General features: G+C 54.4%; 2 protein-coding genes across 4 annotated transcripts; both read left to right on the top strand.

Annotated features, from left to right (window-relative positions):
- The first annotated feature begins 7,014 nt into the window (after positions 1-7,014).
- On the top strand, positions 7,015-12,763 carry Clpp (caseinolytic mitochondrial matrix peptidase proteolytic subunit). Of its 3 annotated transcripts, none has more exons than XM_063228780.1 (6): positions 7,015-7,248; positions 7,328-7,399; positions 7,906-8,002; positions 9,431-9,618; positions 10,430-10,535; positions 12,421-12,763. In XM_063228780.1, the coding sequence occupies exons 1-6, from the start codon at positions 7,063-7,065 to the stop codon at positions 12,552-12,554; spliced, it is 783 nt and encodes a 260-aa protein (XP_063084850.1). In that variant the 5' UTR covers positions 7,015-7,062; the 3' UTR covers positions 12,555-12,763. The 3 variants fall into 3 exon arrangements, with proteins under 3 accessions (XP_063084850.1, XP_063084851.1, XP_003461161.1); XM_063228781.1 differs by lacking the exon at positions 12,421-12,763 and adding an exon at positions 10,700-12,124; XM_003461113.5 differs by having other exon boundaries at positions 7,018-7,248; positions 12,458-12,763.
- Positions 12,764-14,494: 1,731 nt separating this feature from the next.
- Alkbh7 (alkB homolog 7) lies at positions 14,495-15,909 on the top strand. Its single transcript, XM_003461097.5, has 4 exons — positions 14,495-14,743; positions 15,104-15,277; positions 15,364-15,488; positions 15,694-15,909. The coding sequence occupies exons 1-4, from the start codon at positions 14,540-14,542 to the stop codon at positions 15,845-15,847; spliced, it is 657 nt and encodes a 218-aa protein (XP_003461145.1). The 5' UTR covers positions 14,495-14,539; the 3' UTR covers positions 15,848-15,909.
- Positions 15,910-15,947: the final 38 nt, after the last annotated feature.

Raw genomic sequence — 15,947 nt, 5'->3', positions numbered from 1 at the left:
CCTGGCTTCTACTAGAAGGTTTATTAGCATGGGCGACTGTAAGGATGGAGGGCTGAAGAGTTAAGCCGCCAGAAAAGATCAGTTTTGCATCTGTTAATCTGAGGTTGAGACATGGCTGAGCAGAGTCTGGCGCTCCGGGGACAGCGGGGTGGGGAAGAAAAACCTGACGTGGGATGAGAGGGCACCACAGACCCCAGGGGAACAGCAACCTGGGCGCTGTGGGGCTCAGAGTACCAGGCCCTGGGGCCAGCTACGGACACAGGTATTTAAAACCCGAAGCTGGCCAAGGTGGCCAAGGTGTGTTTAAGCAAGATCAAAGTCCCGGCCCTGGCGCCCCAGGGGGAAGCTCCTGAAATCACCAGGCTGAGCTGGGTGTGGTGTTGGAGGCCAGGATCCCCACACAGGACCCACCGTCCCTCCCACAGCTCATTCCGAGGTGGGAACAAGTCACAGAGGGACACCAGCACCAGGGAAACAGCGGTTACACTGTGTCCTTTGCTAAGTAGCATCCAGACAAGCCTGTCGCTCCAACACTCGGGAGGCTGAGGCAGGAGGATCGCAAGTTTGAGGCCAACCTGGACGATTTAGCAAGATCCTCTTTCATCATTAAAAAAGTATTAAGTGTGGGTGCGGCTCAAGGTTAGAACTCTGGCTTGGCACAAGCAGGCATCTGTGCAACTCTTAGCAAAATTTAATTCCCTGAAAACCTGCAGCAGTGTCGAGGAAGTGTTCTCTCTCTTTCTGTGTTTCTGTTTCTCTCGCTCTCCAGTAATGGGAATGGAGGAAGGGCTTTTGCACTGAGCTACATCCTCAGCCTTTTCCTTACGTTTCATTTGGAAACGAGGCCTCACTTGAGATCCTCCTGCCTCAGCTTCCCAGAGAACTGGGATTATTGGATGTGCCGCTGTGCCTGGCCTCTTTTAATTCTCAGTCCTCGCCAGAGCAGCAGGGCTGTTTATGTCCATCCCTGAAAAGCTAAGAAGAACCAGAGCGTCTCCCTGACCATGGACTGAGACCCTAAAACCAGCGAGGTGTGTTGATTTGCCCCAGAGAGCAAAGATATTCATTTACTCTCAATCATCCCAAGGAAACGTGGGGCAGGGCCATGAAACACATGCTGAGCATTTCTGGGGGACCCAGCATTGCATATGTGCCCCCCTTTTTTTACTTCTCAGATTTCCAATCACAACCTGATTGCATTTTTTTTTATCAGAACTGGGGATGGAACTCACGATGGCCTGCTTGCAAGGCAGGCGCTTATGCCGCAGAGCTAAACCCCCAGCCCAACCCGATTGCGTTTTATCAGTGGTGCATTTTCTCAGGGCCGCAGCCCATGGCGAGTGCACAGCTGGCAAGTGTGAGGCCATCTCCAGCTCTTCCCAAAAAGAGAAACTCTTCCTGGGAGCCCTGATCAGAAAGGTTCAGCGTCCGTGTCCCAAAAGTGAGAGAGACAGCAGGGATTCTGGGCCCAGAGAGCTCACACCGTAGTCAGGAAATTAGTTAGTGGCACTGTTTTGGGCCGGGGATCCGTGCAGATGATTATGAACAGGCGTTGGGCGGGGGATGTAGCTCAGCGGTAGAGCACTTGCCCAGATGCCCAAGGCCCCGAGCTCGGTCCTCAGCACCACACACCCATGTAGGACCGATCTGAGCCCCCCGCCCGGAATTCAGGACAATTGCTGCTCCGGAGTTAAGCTGAGTCTTGTTTCCACATATACAGAGCTGGCTAAGATATTTCCTTCTGCCTTCAGTGGGGCCTAAGCAATGCAAATACGGCCTGCCGGCCATGGTACTGACAGGGGATCTTAAAGGCCAGCCGGTATGTCCTGTCTCCTCCAACTGCGTTCCCTGGTAAAGGGGGAAAGGCAGCGGGATGGCAGAGCTGCTCAGCTCCCGGAATGTCAGCTGGGTACGAGGCTCAAGATAAAAGGCCACGGCTTCCCAGGGCGCAAGAGTTTACACGTCAGGAACGGAAGCGACGGCCTCCTGAAACTATGCAAATGCAGCTGTGACTGAGCCGCGTGGACAGCTCCTTCTGCAGCGCGTTCCCTGCGTATTGGAAAGACGCTCTCCCCCACCACCGCGCGCCAGCTCCAGCCACTCAGGTACTTCCCGCTGTCCTCACCGTCACTCAATTTTGAACCAGTAGTTCTTCATGAGATAATAAACTCTTGGCCTTGAGCTCACTATGTAGCCCGGCTGGCCTAGAACTCGAGGCGATCCTCCTGCCTCAGCCTCCCGAGTGCTGGAATCCCAAGTGTGGGCCTTGGATCACTTGGGGCTGACTCACCACCCCTCGGCTGCCATAACTTTGAGTATGTCTTGGTGTCTTTACTGTCACTGCGGGTTGCACTGGAGGTGAGAGCTTGGAATTAATTTGTCAGAATTCCAATTCCATTTCAATGGGATTACAAATATGACTTTCTGGATTGTGAGCTCTGGAAAAGTGCTCACAATATCTGGATTACAATATGCAATATTTGGGTTTCAATACACACCAAAAAAAAAAAAAATCCACCAAAAAACTAAATGTAGTGGCCCACACTTAGGATTCCAGCCCTCGGGAGGCTGAGGCAGGAGGATCGCTGTGAGTTTGAGGCCAGCCTGGGCTACACAGTGAGCTCAAGGCTGCCTGAACTGCATAGTGAGATCCTGATTCACAAATTCAAAATAATAGTAATAATAACAATAATAATAATAGTAAGAATAATAATACTTCTAAAAAGGGTCAGAGCGTGGCTTGGCACGTGCCCCGCCCAGTGAGGGCAGCAGGCTGAAGGAAAGAGGCTGCGGCTGGCAGGGGCGACGGGCAACACTGTTTCCTCCGACAGTGTCTGAGTCCCGCGGTGCAGGGTCGGGGGGAACACGCTGCAGAGGCCCCGGTCGCAGGGAGCCATGGAGGAGGCGCCGAGGAGCTGGGGTGCAACTGGGTGGAGCCCAGGGAGGCTGCAGGGTGGAGACACAAGCAAAGGATGGGACAGGGCTGTGGGGAAGGTGGCAGCTGGTGGCCAGGGTGGGGCAGGAGCTCGGGGGCCCGGGGAACCAGCCGGGCAGGGCCGCCCACCTGACTCATGGCAGAAACTGAGCCGCCCCATCCACCTAGCTTCTTCTCGTCCCAGCCGGGTCGGTGATGGTGCAAGTTAAGTCCCAGACGGCGGGGTACCACCCTCTGTGTCTGTGCCAGCTGCCCTGAGCGCCCATCTGCAAGCGTGCACCTGCATCTGCCTGCAGGGTCTCCTGCAAACTGTCAGCGTCGGGTCTAACCCGTCCTGGCCCTGATTCCAGGAGGTAGGAGTCTGCGTCTCACGTCGTCTGTCACACTAGGATCCCCGAAAGGGCGTGCACGGCACACTAGATAACTACCAGGGGACCCAGCATCAACTCTGACTCCAGCACTTAGGCAATAACTTCTTGGTGAACAACCTGTACATCCAAATCCACAGCAAGCCGGGCGTGGTGGCGCACACCTGCACTCAGGAGGCCAACGCAGGAGGCTTCTCACAAGTTCCAGACCAGCCTGGGCTACAAAGTGAGCTCAAGGCCAGCCTGAACTGCATGGGGGACCCTGTCTCAAAAGAAAAAACAATCCACATGGAGCCGACCCTCACCAAAGAGGGTGTCTCAGACCCCCTAGTCCTCCTCTCCTTTCTCCAATCTCTTCTCCTTGTTGGAAATGCCTTCCCTCCCCAAGCTAACGAACTCCTGCTCATCCTTCAAAGCTCCAAACTAAGACCCTGCTTTCTATGAAAGTTTTGAAGACCCGGCTCCAGGTGGAGTTCACAGCACCCACCTCTGGGCTCCCCAGCCTCCCCTCTGCCGCACCGGGTTAGCAAAACCGGATGGGAAGTCTTCTGGGGGTGTCAGCCTCGCTGGGTGGGTAGCTCTTCCAGGTCAGGGCTATCACTTCCAAGGTGATCTGTGGGTGCCCTAGAACTGATTTTTACAATAAAGAATAAAGAAAATGGACTTTGCTGATGTTCACTAATATTTGTTGTGCTTCTCTCCGCAAAAAACCTCAAAATACGAATATTTCTCATCAGCATGTGGAACTCCCCCAAAGAAACCACATAGTAGGCATTAAGCTTAAATAAATGTCAAAGAATTAAAATTATACCATGAATATTACCCGAGATGAAACTGCAAAAGAAAAGGCAGGAAAGATGCAAATGGGCGGAAACTGAACCACACACCCTTAAATAAACAATGGGCGGCCGGCAACAATCAGCAAGCAAGTGAGACAGGGTCCAGCACCCAGCACGGTGCCGGTGCCGGCCCAGCACAGCGGAGCTCGGGGCCAGCAGCTCTCCTGTACACAAAGCATGATTGCATTAAGAAAGAAATTAGGAAACTGTACCATTCACAAGAGCGCCAAGAGAAATGAAATACTTAGGAATTAATCCAACTGGGACAGTGAAAGACTCCTACACCGAAAACCACAGTGTTCTGAAAAAGGAAATCACACAAGACATTAGCAAACGACAGACTGGCCCGTCCCTGGATAAACAGAAGCAACATAGACCCAGTGACCCAATGGCAAAACGGATACACAGATTTAACGCAGTCTCAGTACGAATACTAGCAGCGTTCGCCACGGAGCTGGAGAAAAGGACCCGGGCTTTAGCTCAGCGGTGCCCGCGCTTGCCAGCTAGGCCTGCGGTCGTGAGTTCAATCCCCGGAACCCACCACCCAAAAAATAACTGGAGAAAAATCCAAAATTTATACAGAACCAGAAAAGACCCAGAAGAGCAAAAGCCACTCTGGGTCTAATAAAGCGGGGGCTTCACAATCCCAGACTTGAAGTTATATTACAAGGCTAGGGTGCGGTACTGACACGGAAACCCAGGAGCAGGGTCAATGGAACAGAACAGGAGAGGCAGGAGCAGCACACACGGGAGGAAAGACAGCCTCTTTAGTGAAGGGTTTGGGAGAGCTGGCTGGCCACATGCAGAATTTAGATCCTTATCTCTTCCCATGCACCAACCTAAAATCAAAATGGATTAAAGAACTAAATATTAAAACAGGCCTGGTGGCGCCCTCCTGTCATCCCCGCATGGGGAGGCTGAGGCAGGAGGATCCTCGCAAGTTTGAGGCCAGCCTGGGCCACGAAGAGAGCCCAAGGCCAGGCTGACCCACATAACGAGACCCTGTGTCAAAAAAACAACAAAAAATCTCAGTGTTAAAACAGAAACACTTAACCTGGGGAAAGGCAAAATAGGTAAAACTCTTGAAATCCTAGGTGTAGGCAAAGACGTTTTGAACTGGACTTTCCCTGGTTGCACTGGAGAGTATCAAAAAGCAGTAAATAGGATCATATCAAATCAGAAAGCTTTCACACAGCAGAAGAAACAACCAACAGACTGAAGAGAAAACCTACAGAAGGGGAAAATAATTTATCTTTCTCTTTCCTTTTAAAAAATCCATTTTATTCAAACAGAAGAAGAAGAAAAGAAGAGGAAGAAGAAGAAGAAAAACTACCACAGAATTTTAGAGTACATCAACGGGGGTATTGTCCAAACAACACTAATATAAATCTTTCTCTTCACTGAACTCAGAGAAATCAGTAGTGTAACTATCTCAACTATTTTTATGTACATATACACACACATAAACATGTTTTTTCTTTCTGCTTCTCACACTAATGAAACAATGTGGCATTTACACATGTGTCACTAATGAGTGTGTTCTCCAGGTGCACCCATTTACCTATAAAAGTGTCCCGTTTATCTTTGTTATGGCTGAGTAGTACTCCACTGTATAAAAACACCACATCTTCTTTCATCCATTCCTCAGTCAATGGGCATCTAGGTTAGGGAAAATAATTTTTGCCAGTTATTTTTAGAGGACTATTATTCAGGATATGCAAAGAACTAACCAAAAAAAAGCCCTCCAAGATAAATGACTCAATCAAAAATGGGCCCTTGAAATGGGCAGATACATTACAGCAGAAATATAAATGGCTAATAAACACATGGAGAAATGCTCACCATCTCTGTCTCTTAGAGGAATGCAAATTTAAAAAACACTGATATTCGGGGGCTGGGGATTTAGCTCAGTGGCATAGCTCAGCCTTGCAAGCAGGCTGTCGTGAGTTCGATCCCCGGTACCAATAAAATTAAAACAAACAAACAAACAAACAAACACTGAGATTCGATCCTACCCCGGATAGAAAGGCTATCAACAGGAAATCTGTAATGATGCTGCGACGGCCGGGGGAGGTTTCTATTTTGTTTACCAGCACAACCTCTGTGGAAATTCGTGTGGAGATCCCTCAGAAAGCTGAAACCTGGGCCGGGGATACAGTTCAGCAGCACAAGCGCCCACCTGGCAAGCGCGAGGTCGTGGGTTCGATCCCCGGTACCAGAAACCAAACTAAACTAAAACTAGAAAATCTATTTCACCCAGCTACTTTCCTTTGGGACATCACATCACAGTGACACACGCATACCCACGGTCACAGCAGCATAAGGCCTGGAAGCAGCCTGCATGTCCAACAGATGAATGGATAAAGGAAATGTGGTATTGAGCCGGGCACGCCTGTCATCCCAGCCCTTGGGAGGCTGAGGCAGGAGGACCCCTGCGAGTTCGAGACCAGCCTGGGCTACACAGTGCGCTCCAGACCTGCCAGAGCTGCATAGAGACATCCTGTCTCAGAGAGAAAAAAAAAAAAAAAAAAAAAAAAAAAAAAAAAAAGAAGAAGAAGAAAAGAAAAACGTAGGATTTACACACAAGGGATATCTCTGCTACAAAGTTGAGTCATTTATAGGAAAATACATGCACCTAGAGACCACAATGGTGAATGAAACAAATCAGCCACCCAAGCTTCATCCGACCCTTCAAAAAAACTAAATAAAGAACAAAAGACCGAAGAAGGGACTCGAACCAGCACTCTCAAACCTGCCCAGCTCCTCCCGGGCACCTCCCCAGGCCCCGCCCCAGATTCGCTCAGCTTCCTAACCTTGTTCGCCCCGCCCCTCGACCTAGAGAGCATGCGCCTTAGGCGCAAGGCATGCCGGGCATCGTAGTTCCGCTATCGAACGGAAGCCGAGAAGGACGCTCGCCAGCATGTGGCCCGGAATGTTAGTGCGGGAGGTCCGGGGGGCGTCAGGCAAGTTCTCGGTGCTGAGACCTCGCCTCGCCTTTCGCGTCCCGTCGCAGCGGATCCTCGGGAGCGACCTGGCCCTGCGGCGGAGCCTGCACGCCACGGCCGCCCGGACCATCCCGCTCATTCCCATCGTGGTGGAGCAGACGGTACAGCGGCCCGGTGGGGCGGCCCGGGCTGGGGGAACTGCGGGTCCCCCGGCCTCTCACTTCCGTCTCTGCACTCCAGGGTCGCGGCGAACGCGCCTATGACATCTATTCGCGGCTGCTGCGGGAGCGCATCGTGTGCGTCATGGGCCCGGTGAGCGCCGGCGGGCCCCCATCCCTGACGGCCTCCCTGACACCTAGGACCCCGCTTCCATTCCTACGCTCCAGCCCGCTAGTGCTGACCCGAGACTGTCCTGTGCTCCAAACTCCTTGGTCCTGACTGCACCCGAGAGTCCTCTGCCCTGTGTCCTGAATTCTTCCTGATCTCTCTTTTTTTTTTTTGGGGGGGGGGGGTCTGTGCAGGATATTGAACTCAGGGCCTTGAGCTAAGTCTCCGGCACTGTATTTTGATTATTTTCAGATAGGGTCTTGCAAAGTCACCAAGTTTCCCTGTTAAGGCACAAACTTTCCATCCTCCTGCCTCAGCCTCCCAGAAGTGCTGGTGTGCACCACCGAGCCAGGCTTTCCTGTCCCTTTTTATTTGGGACATGACTGGCCTTCCTGGTTTCCTGATCCATCCCCAGCAACCCCTGAAAACCCCTCCCTTAAATCTCTCTCCCACACCTCAATCTGGGAATGCCGCCGTCTCCCCACCTGCAGATTGATGACAGTGTTGCCAGCCTGGTCATTGCGCAGCTGCTGTTCTTGCAGTCAGAGAGCAACAAGAAACCCATCCACATGTACATCAACAGCCCGGGTGAGCGGGCCTTTCCCTGGGGCAGGGGGCACTGAGGGACCCAGGTCTGACATCCCCGGTTCCCTTGGAAACCCCTTCAGTGTCTTGAAACCACCAAAAGGAGCCTATAGCTTCCTCTTGTTTTTGTTATCTGGTTGCTTTGTTTCGTTTTGTTGAGGTAAGATCTTGCTGTGTAGTTCAGGCTGGCCTTGAACTCACTATGTAGCCCAACCTGGTCTGGAACTCACGGTGATCTTCCCGCCATGGCCTCCTCTGTGGTGAGCTCATAGGCATGTGCCACCATGCCAGGCTGCTTTTATTTCTTGAAACAGGCTCTTTACCCTGTTGCCCAGGCTGCCTTCAGGATCTTGGTGGTCCTCCTGCCTCAGCCTCCTGAGTTCGGGGATGAGAGGACAGTCTTACACCACCACACCTGGCCTCTAGCTTGCTTTGAAGTGCAGATTTACCAAAAGTGTAGGTTCACAAACCAACAGCTAAATTCATGCCATACGTACGATGTGCCCTCTTTGACCCCACGTACAGTGTTTTGCCAACTTGACCTGGTCAGCGCTTTAATTGGTAGATAGCTGGGCACAGTGACATATGTCTGTAATCCCAGCACTCAGGAGGCTGAGGCAGAAGGATCTTGACTTTGAGGCCAGCCTGGACCACATAGGGAATTCAAGGCCAGCCTGGGTTGTGTAGTGAGACCCTGTCTCAAAAAACTAAGCCAGGCAAGAAGGTGTAGACCTGTAATCCTAGCACTCTTGAGTGGCTGAGACAAGAGGATCGAAAGTTTGAGCTCAGTCTGGCCAAGTTCGTGACTTAGCAAGATGCTGTGTCAAAAAAAAAAAAAAAAAAAAAAAAAAAAATATATATATATATATATATATATATATATGGAAAAGACTGGAAATGTTTAACCTGGGCGAGGGACCTGGGTTCAGTACATAGTACTGCTAAAATACATAAGTGGGTAGATTGTGCCCACTCCCCAACAAGAGACTGGATAATTTTGACTGCTCACACACTGTGCCGAGTTCTTTCTGAAGTGTTCTTATCTTTGCTGTCACTCAGATCTGCATGGCTAGAGATGCCGGGTGGGTTGCCCAAGGTCACACTGGTGACGAACCCCCCAGCCGACATTCGGGGCAAATAGGGTGCCTGCAGTGCGCCTGCCCTTAGCCTCTGAGCTCCTCTGGTTTCTGGCCTCTGTTGGCAGATGGTGGCCCTGGTCCCCCTGGCCCTTAACCTAGATGTAGTCTCCTGGCTCTGGCGTGAGGACTGACCTTGCTGCCTGTACCCGCCCTGCGTCACCTCTCTGCCCCCAGAGGCAGATCTGTCTGTGCCCCGCTGCAAAGAGCAGCCTCTCCCCAGGGCCAGGGGCGGGATGGGGAAGCCTGGGGAGGGGCTGGCACAACCCTCACTTGCTCTCCTGCCCGCCTGCAGGCGGCGTGGTGACTGCAGGGCTGGCCATCTACGACACGATGCAGTACATCCTGAACCCCATCTGCACGTGGTGCGTGGGTCAAGCCGCCAGCATGGGCTCGCTGCTTCTGGCTGCCGGCAGCCCTGGCATGCGACACTCTCTCCCCAACTCCCGGATCATGATCCACCAGCCCTCCGGGGGTGCCCGGGTGAGTGGCAGCCTCCCTGACCCAGCCCTGTCCCAGGCTGCAAGTCAGGGTCAGACGGTGGGGATGGGAGGTCGTGGTGTTTTCAAATGTGGGCTCTGGCCAGTGGGGCAGGTTGAGCACTGAGAACAGAGACCAAGTCAGGTTGCTCCGGGCCGTGGGTTCGAACCCCAGTGCTGCTTACAAATGCAGGCGGCAGACACTCTGTGCTGTTCTCATCGCTGAACAGGTGCTGTCCGCCCGCATCCCAGAGAAGGAAACGCTGCAGCAGATTTCATTACCCTCCCTGTGCCCAAGGTGTGATGGGTCACACGGGTACTCCAGCATGCTGGGAGGCCGATGCAGGAGGATTGCAAGTTTTGCCCAAGCTTGGACAGTTTAGCAGTTTAATGAGCTCCTGTCTCAAAAAAGCTGGGCGTGGTGGTGCCTGCACTGTAATCCGAGCACTCGGGAGGCTGAGGCATCACTGCCAGTTCAAGGTTAGCCTGGGCTACATAATGAGACCCTGTCAGGTAACAAACAGAGAAAGGAAAAAAAATACAGTTAATAACATCAACAACAACAACAAAAGACGGGAAACACAGGCTGAGTGTGCGGCTCAGTGGTAGAGGGCTCACTCAGAATTCATGAAGCCTTGGGTTCCATCCCAGCAGCAAAAAGAACAGATTAGAAGACACTGCAGTCTATGGCCAGAGCTTTCCAGGTAGAGGCTAAGGTTAAGTAAGATGTGGGGGGCCTGGCAGGCCACCACGCCCCATGGGAGCTGCCTGCGCTCCGGCCTTCACCATCTGTCTCCCCTGGGATTCTCCCTCAGGGCCAAGCCACAGACATCGCCATCCAGGCAGAAGAGATCATGAAGCTGAAGAAGCAGCTGTACAACATCTACGCCAAGCACACCAAGCAGAGCCTGCAGGTGATCGGTGAGTGTCCCCCCTCGGTCTCCGGTGCACCCCGGGGGCGTCAGGCACTGTCCTCAGACAGGGCTTCCCGCCTCGGCGGCCTGCCAGCAGCTGTTCTCAGTGGTGAGGGAGCCCAGCCCTGAGGACACAGAGCAGCAGCCCGGTCCCCGCTGGCTCCCTGCCAGGTGTCTCTCATCTGCGATGACCAAAGACATCTCCGGCCACTCGCGCCACCAGTGCACGAGGCCTGAGCTTCCATCCCCAGCGCCGCAAAACAAACAACCAAAGAATAAAAAATAAAAAAATAAACTGCACTTGGCAGTCGGGTCGCCTGGCAGCCAGAATCGCTTCCACTTAGAACCACTATTGTTGGCCTTTTAAAGCTTCCACTTAGCGGCCGGGGGTGGCTCCGAGGGAGAGTGTGAGCTACTGGTTGAGTCCCCCGAACCTGGAAAAAAAAAAACCCAGCTAGCAGGGCTTGGTAGGTGACTCACACCTGTCATCCCAGCACTCGGGGAGGCTGAGGCAGGAGGACCACAAATTCAAATCCAGCCTGAGCAACTGAGATGTAGCAAGACCCTGCCTCACAATGAAAAATAAAAAGGGCTGGAGAAACAGCTTATCCGTACCCCTTCCTGGTCCTCGGGCAGTGTGGGGAGGTCTATACTTGTAGTCCCAAAAGAGTTACTGGAATTCCAGAGAGTTCAGTTACTACCGACCACTTCCTGTGCAACCCAACGTGAGATTAAAGACACTAAGACATATTTATAGGTGTCGGGAGCCACGGGGTCCTGAGTCCAGCCAGGACGGTGGGACAGAGGCCACGGCCAGGGCCCAGCCGAGTTTTGTTACCTCCCCATGAGAGTGTCTGGAAATACACAAGTGTGGTGAGCTGGCTGGGCAGCAGGCCTGAGATCACCTCTGTGATGTGCAGTGAGCCGTCCGCATACACGGCCGGAGGAGCGGCCGATGCTCTGGGCTCGGTGTTCAGCTCTGATGCGTGATCTGTTCTGCCCTGGGAAGTCACAGCCCCGTAATCTCGAGGCGCCATCGTAGCCGACAGTGTGGAGCAGTGTATCTTCATCCAGCCCGGCTCAACCATGTTTTTTGGGGAGTGACGAGGCAGGAAAACGGTGCCTGTTGCCTCACTTCAAAGATCACTCATCAGCTCCCCTGCCAGCCCAAGTTACAGTGCTTATTATAGCCAATCGAAGGGACCACGAAATGGCCCAGCCAGCTCTGTACAGGGCTGAGTTTAGCCAAAGGGCAGATGACTTCGCTCCTTTCGTGGAGAGTGGAGAGTAATCCAGGTGATTCGCCACAACAGCTCAGTGCAAAGGCCCTGGGGTTCATCCCAGTGTTGCAAGAAGAGGAAGGAGGGAAAAAGAGAGGGTGTTCGATGTAACGGCAGCATTATGGGGCTGGCATCTGGCTCAGGGGAGCACTTGCCTGGCACATGTGAGCCCCTGGGTTCCATCCCTAACACCGCTTTAAAAAAATAAATATATATATTGTACTGTGGGGGAAACCGAGGCATACAGCAGCTAAGGCCAGGGTCATAAGAATTAGCAGAATGAGGACCTGCCTCTGCTCAGGCTGCAGAAACAAAATATCATCAGCGGGGTGGCTTGAACAACACTGATTCACATTTCTGGAGACTGGAAGCCAGCATCAGGGACTGGAGGGGCTGGTTGCGGGTGAGGCATCCGCCCGGCTTGCAGGTGACCGCCTGTCGCCGTGTTCTCACAGCCATCCACAATTAAAGTCAGAGCTTCAGTACGTTATTCAGGTTGGCTGTGAACTCACACGTAGCCCAGGCTGGTCTCGAACTCACAGTGATCCTCCTGCCTCAGCCTCCCGAGTGCTGGCATCACAGGTGTGCACCCCCGCCACACCTGGCCTCCAGTCTGCTCCTCCCCGCCATGTGTTCTGCCTCCCCCCAGAGTCGGCCATGGAGAGGGACCGCTACATGAGCCCCATGGAGGCCCAGGAGTTCGGCATCCTGGACAAGGTCCTGGTCCACCCGCCCCAGGACGGTGAGGACGAGCCAGAATTGGTGCAGAAGGAGCCCACGGCAGCGCCAACAGAGCCTTCCAAGCCGGCCAGCAGCTGAGAGCCAGACCACCTCCCAGGGCACGTGGGAGCCCGCAGGGGCCCTGGAGGAACTGTGGGTGCGGGCGCCCCAATGGGCGGGCAGCCTGGCTGAGACACTGTGATGTAAATTAAACCTTTGCAGTGCTTTTTCTGCACCTGCGGCGCCTCGGCTCACTACAGCAAGGATTGTGGGTCCCCAGACCCGGACCACGGCCCCCTTCAGAGCACAGCTGCATCCCAGGAGGTGACACACAGCTGTCTTCCAGGGTGCATGATCCTGTGTGGGTGGGGATCGGGAGCACGTAGAAGGAGGCAGGCGGAAGTGCTGTAGGGTACATGGGGTGCTCACAGGGCCACACTGACAAGGCAACAGGGCACAGGTGTCAGGGTGCAGCCACCTCAGCGCATGGGCAAAGAGCAGTCTGGGCAGTGGGCACAGCCAGTGCAAAGGGACTGCAGCAGGCCTGTGGCCAGCATGGGGGCAGGGCCATGAGGGCTCCTGGCTGGGCCAGAGCAGAAGGGCTGGGGTTCCAGGGGGCCATGCAGGGCTTTGAGCAGAGGGACTCTAGCTTGGGTTCGGGGTTGAGATGTGAAAGAAACTAGCTTGTGGAACCAAGCTCTGTCATCCCAGCACTCTGGGAGGCTGAGGCAGGAGGACTGCTGGGACTTTGAGGCCCGTGTGGGCTACATGATGAATTCAAGGCCAGCTGAATTACACAGTGAGACCTTGTCTACAAACAAAAACCACGCTGTCTGCACAACACAGCTAGAAAGGTAGCTGTTTACTGAGGTGTGGAGCTGAAGGGGTACAGGAGGCTGGGTAGGGCAGAAGCAATTCAGATGCGTCTTGATGGTCGCTAGCCTCTCCATGTGGGCAGGGGGCACAGTCAGTTGAAAACGCTAGCCGGATGGTGTGGATACATCTGACAGACCTGTCTATTGGGTGTGCAATCATGGCTGCTTTGGTGGCTTTAAATCGCAGCACGTTTCAGGATCACAGCACAAAGCTAGCGGATCAAAAAGGAATGTGAGGAAAAAAAATAGCATTAGAGACGCCTTCGAAGGAGCTATATAAGCCCGTGTGCTGGCACAGAACTGTGATCGCAGCTCTCAGGAGGACCAACGGACTCCAGAGCACCTTGGGCAATTTTTCGAGACCCTGTCTCAACAGTGGAGCAGGAAAGGGTGGGGGCGCAGTGGTAGAGCGCTTGCCTGGCATACGCCAGGCCGAGGGTTCTTGTGCTGCAAAATACATAAATCTTTACAAAGCCAACAAAACCAAGTACTGTATTTTCTGAGAAGAGAAAATGGATGACACCTTGCATTGATTCTGTTTTGTTTTTTTGAGACAGCGTCCCGTCATGTAGTCCCAGCTGGCCTTAAACTCACTTTGTAGCCCACGCTGCTGTCGAACTCCCAGCGACGGCCACCCAGTGCTGGGATGACAAGGGTGAGCGCCACGGCTGGCCTGCTTGGCACTGACTTGACTGCAACCGTGCGCTTCATCTCTAACCCTGGCCAATTTTGTAACCTTAGCCCAAATCCTCCTATGACCGCTGACCTCGGACTCCAAGCCTGATCCTTCCCTCCCCTCTGTACCAGGTCTTCACCACGCACCAGATCAACTGGGTATTTTCCCATTGCAGATAAAAGGGGCGTGGCTAGGGTCCGACTGTAGATAGACTTGCGACAGAGCCAATAATCTGAGTGGGTGTGTTTGCTGGCGCCCAATAGCTCGGGAGCGGCGGCGGGCTCAGGGGGAGCCAATAGTTCGAGAGAGCGAGCCGAGCAGCGACCAATAGCCTGGAGCGGTAGGCGGGACTTTAGGTGAAGCCAATCGCTGGAGCTATCTGGCAAGACCACATCCAATCACTGTAGAATGGGGCGTGGCCCTGACCCCGGTCCTCTTAACACTACCCAGCTCCGGCGTCATGGCCGGGAGTGGGGGACTGGCTTTGAGGACGCTGCCGGGGTCGGCCTGGGTGCGGAGCTCGGGCTCCGCGTTGCTGGGCCGCCTGAAGGATGTAGCTGTGGTGCGTCCCGGATTCCTGAGCAAGGACGAGGAGGACACGCTGAGCGGCGAGCTGGAACCCGAGCTTCGGCGTCGCCGCTACGAATACGATCACTGGGACGCGGTGAGGTCGAGGCGGCGGGGCGGGTGCTGGAGGGGCGGGGCGGCGTGTAACGTGGTGGGCGGGGCTGTGGGCGGGGCATGAAGTATGCACTGCGAAGGGGCGGGATCTCCTCTGGCGAGTGGAGCAGAGAGCGCTTTGATAATGAGGCCTGGGCCAGAACTGGACCAGGGTCTGGAGTCCAGGAGTGTTTTGGGACCAAGTTGAGGGGCAAAAGTGGGTGTGGAGTCGTGGCGGGGGCCAGGTAGAGGTGGCATTGCGAGCTGAGCACAGGGACGCGCTGGGGAAACCCTGCCCCTCTGCCCTTCGCTTTCCCTGTTTCCCCTGGGGGTTCCCTGGCCTGACCCAGCCGTCTCCCTGCAGGCCATCCACGGCTTTCGGGAAATAGAGAAGTCCCGCTGGACAGAGGCCAGCCGGGTCATCCTACAGCGCGTGCAAGTGGCTGCTTTTGGCCCTGGCCAAACTCTGCTGTCTCCAATCCACGTGCTGGACCTGGAGCCTCGGGGCTACATTAAGCCCCACGTGGACAGCGTCAAGGTGGGCAGAGGCTGTTGCCCCGAGCTGCCAGCCAGCGGTGCGCAGGGCAGGTTGGAGCCTGACCCACCACTGCGGCTCCTTTGCAGTTCTGTGGAGCCACCATCGCTGGCCTGTCCCTCCTGTCTCCAAGTGTCATGCGGCTGGTACACACCCAGGAGCCAGGGCAGTGGCTGGAACTCTTGCTGGAGCCTGGCTCCCTCTATATCCTAAGGTACAGCAGAACCAAGGGCACTGCCACCCCGGGGTCGTGCAGGACACCCACTGGCACTTGGGGCCCCTTCTCATTGGGCTCCCACTGCAGATGCTACCCCCCATATCCCGGGCAGGAGTGGGGGACAGCAGAGGGACTGGGACCCTGTTTTGCCTGGAGCAGCTCTGCCTTTGGCCCTTCCCTTCACAGTCCTTTTGTCTTGCAGGGACTCGGCCCGTTACGATTTCTCCCATGAGATCCTCCGAGATGAAGAATCCTTTTTTGGGGAGCACCGGGTTCCCCGGGGTCGACGCATCTCTGTGATCTGCCGCTCTGTCCCTGAGGGGGTGGGACCAGGACAGCTACCCCCAGCCTGCTGACCCCCAGGCAGACCCTCAGCTTCTCCCAGAAGCCGGATTTGTAAATAAAGTTGGACAAGGCAGCTGTCTGGCCTGCTAGAGGGAGCCCAGGGTGGCACCC

Source organism: Cavia porcellus, unplaced genomic scaffold (genome assembly GCF_034190915.1).
Source record: "Cavia porcellus strain 051 isolate PalLab524CR breed Dunkin Hartley unplaced genomic scaffold, mCavPor4.1 scaffold_17, whole genome shotgun sequence".
In the NCBI taxonomy this organism is placed as follows: Eukaryota; Metazoa; Chordata; class Mammalia; order Rodentia; family Caviidae; genus Cavia; species Cavia porcellus.
This window is presented reverse-complemented; position numbering and strand designations above follow the sequence as displayed.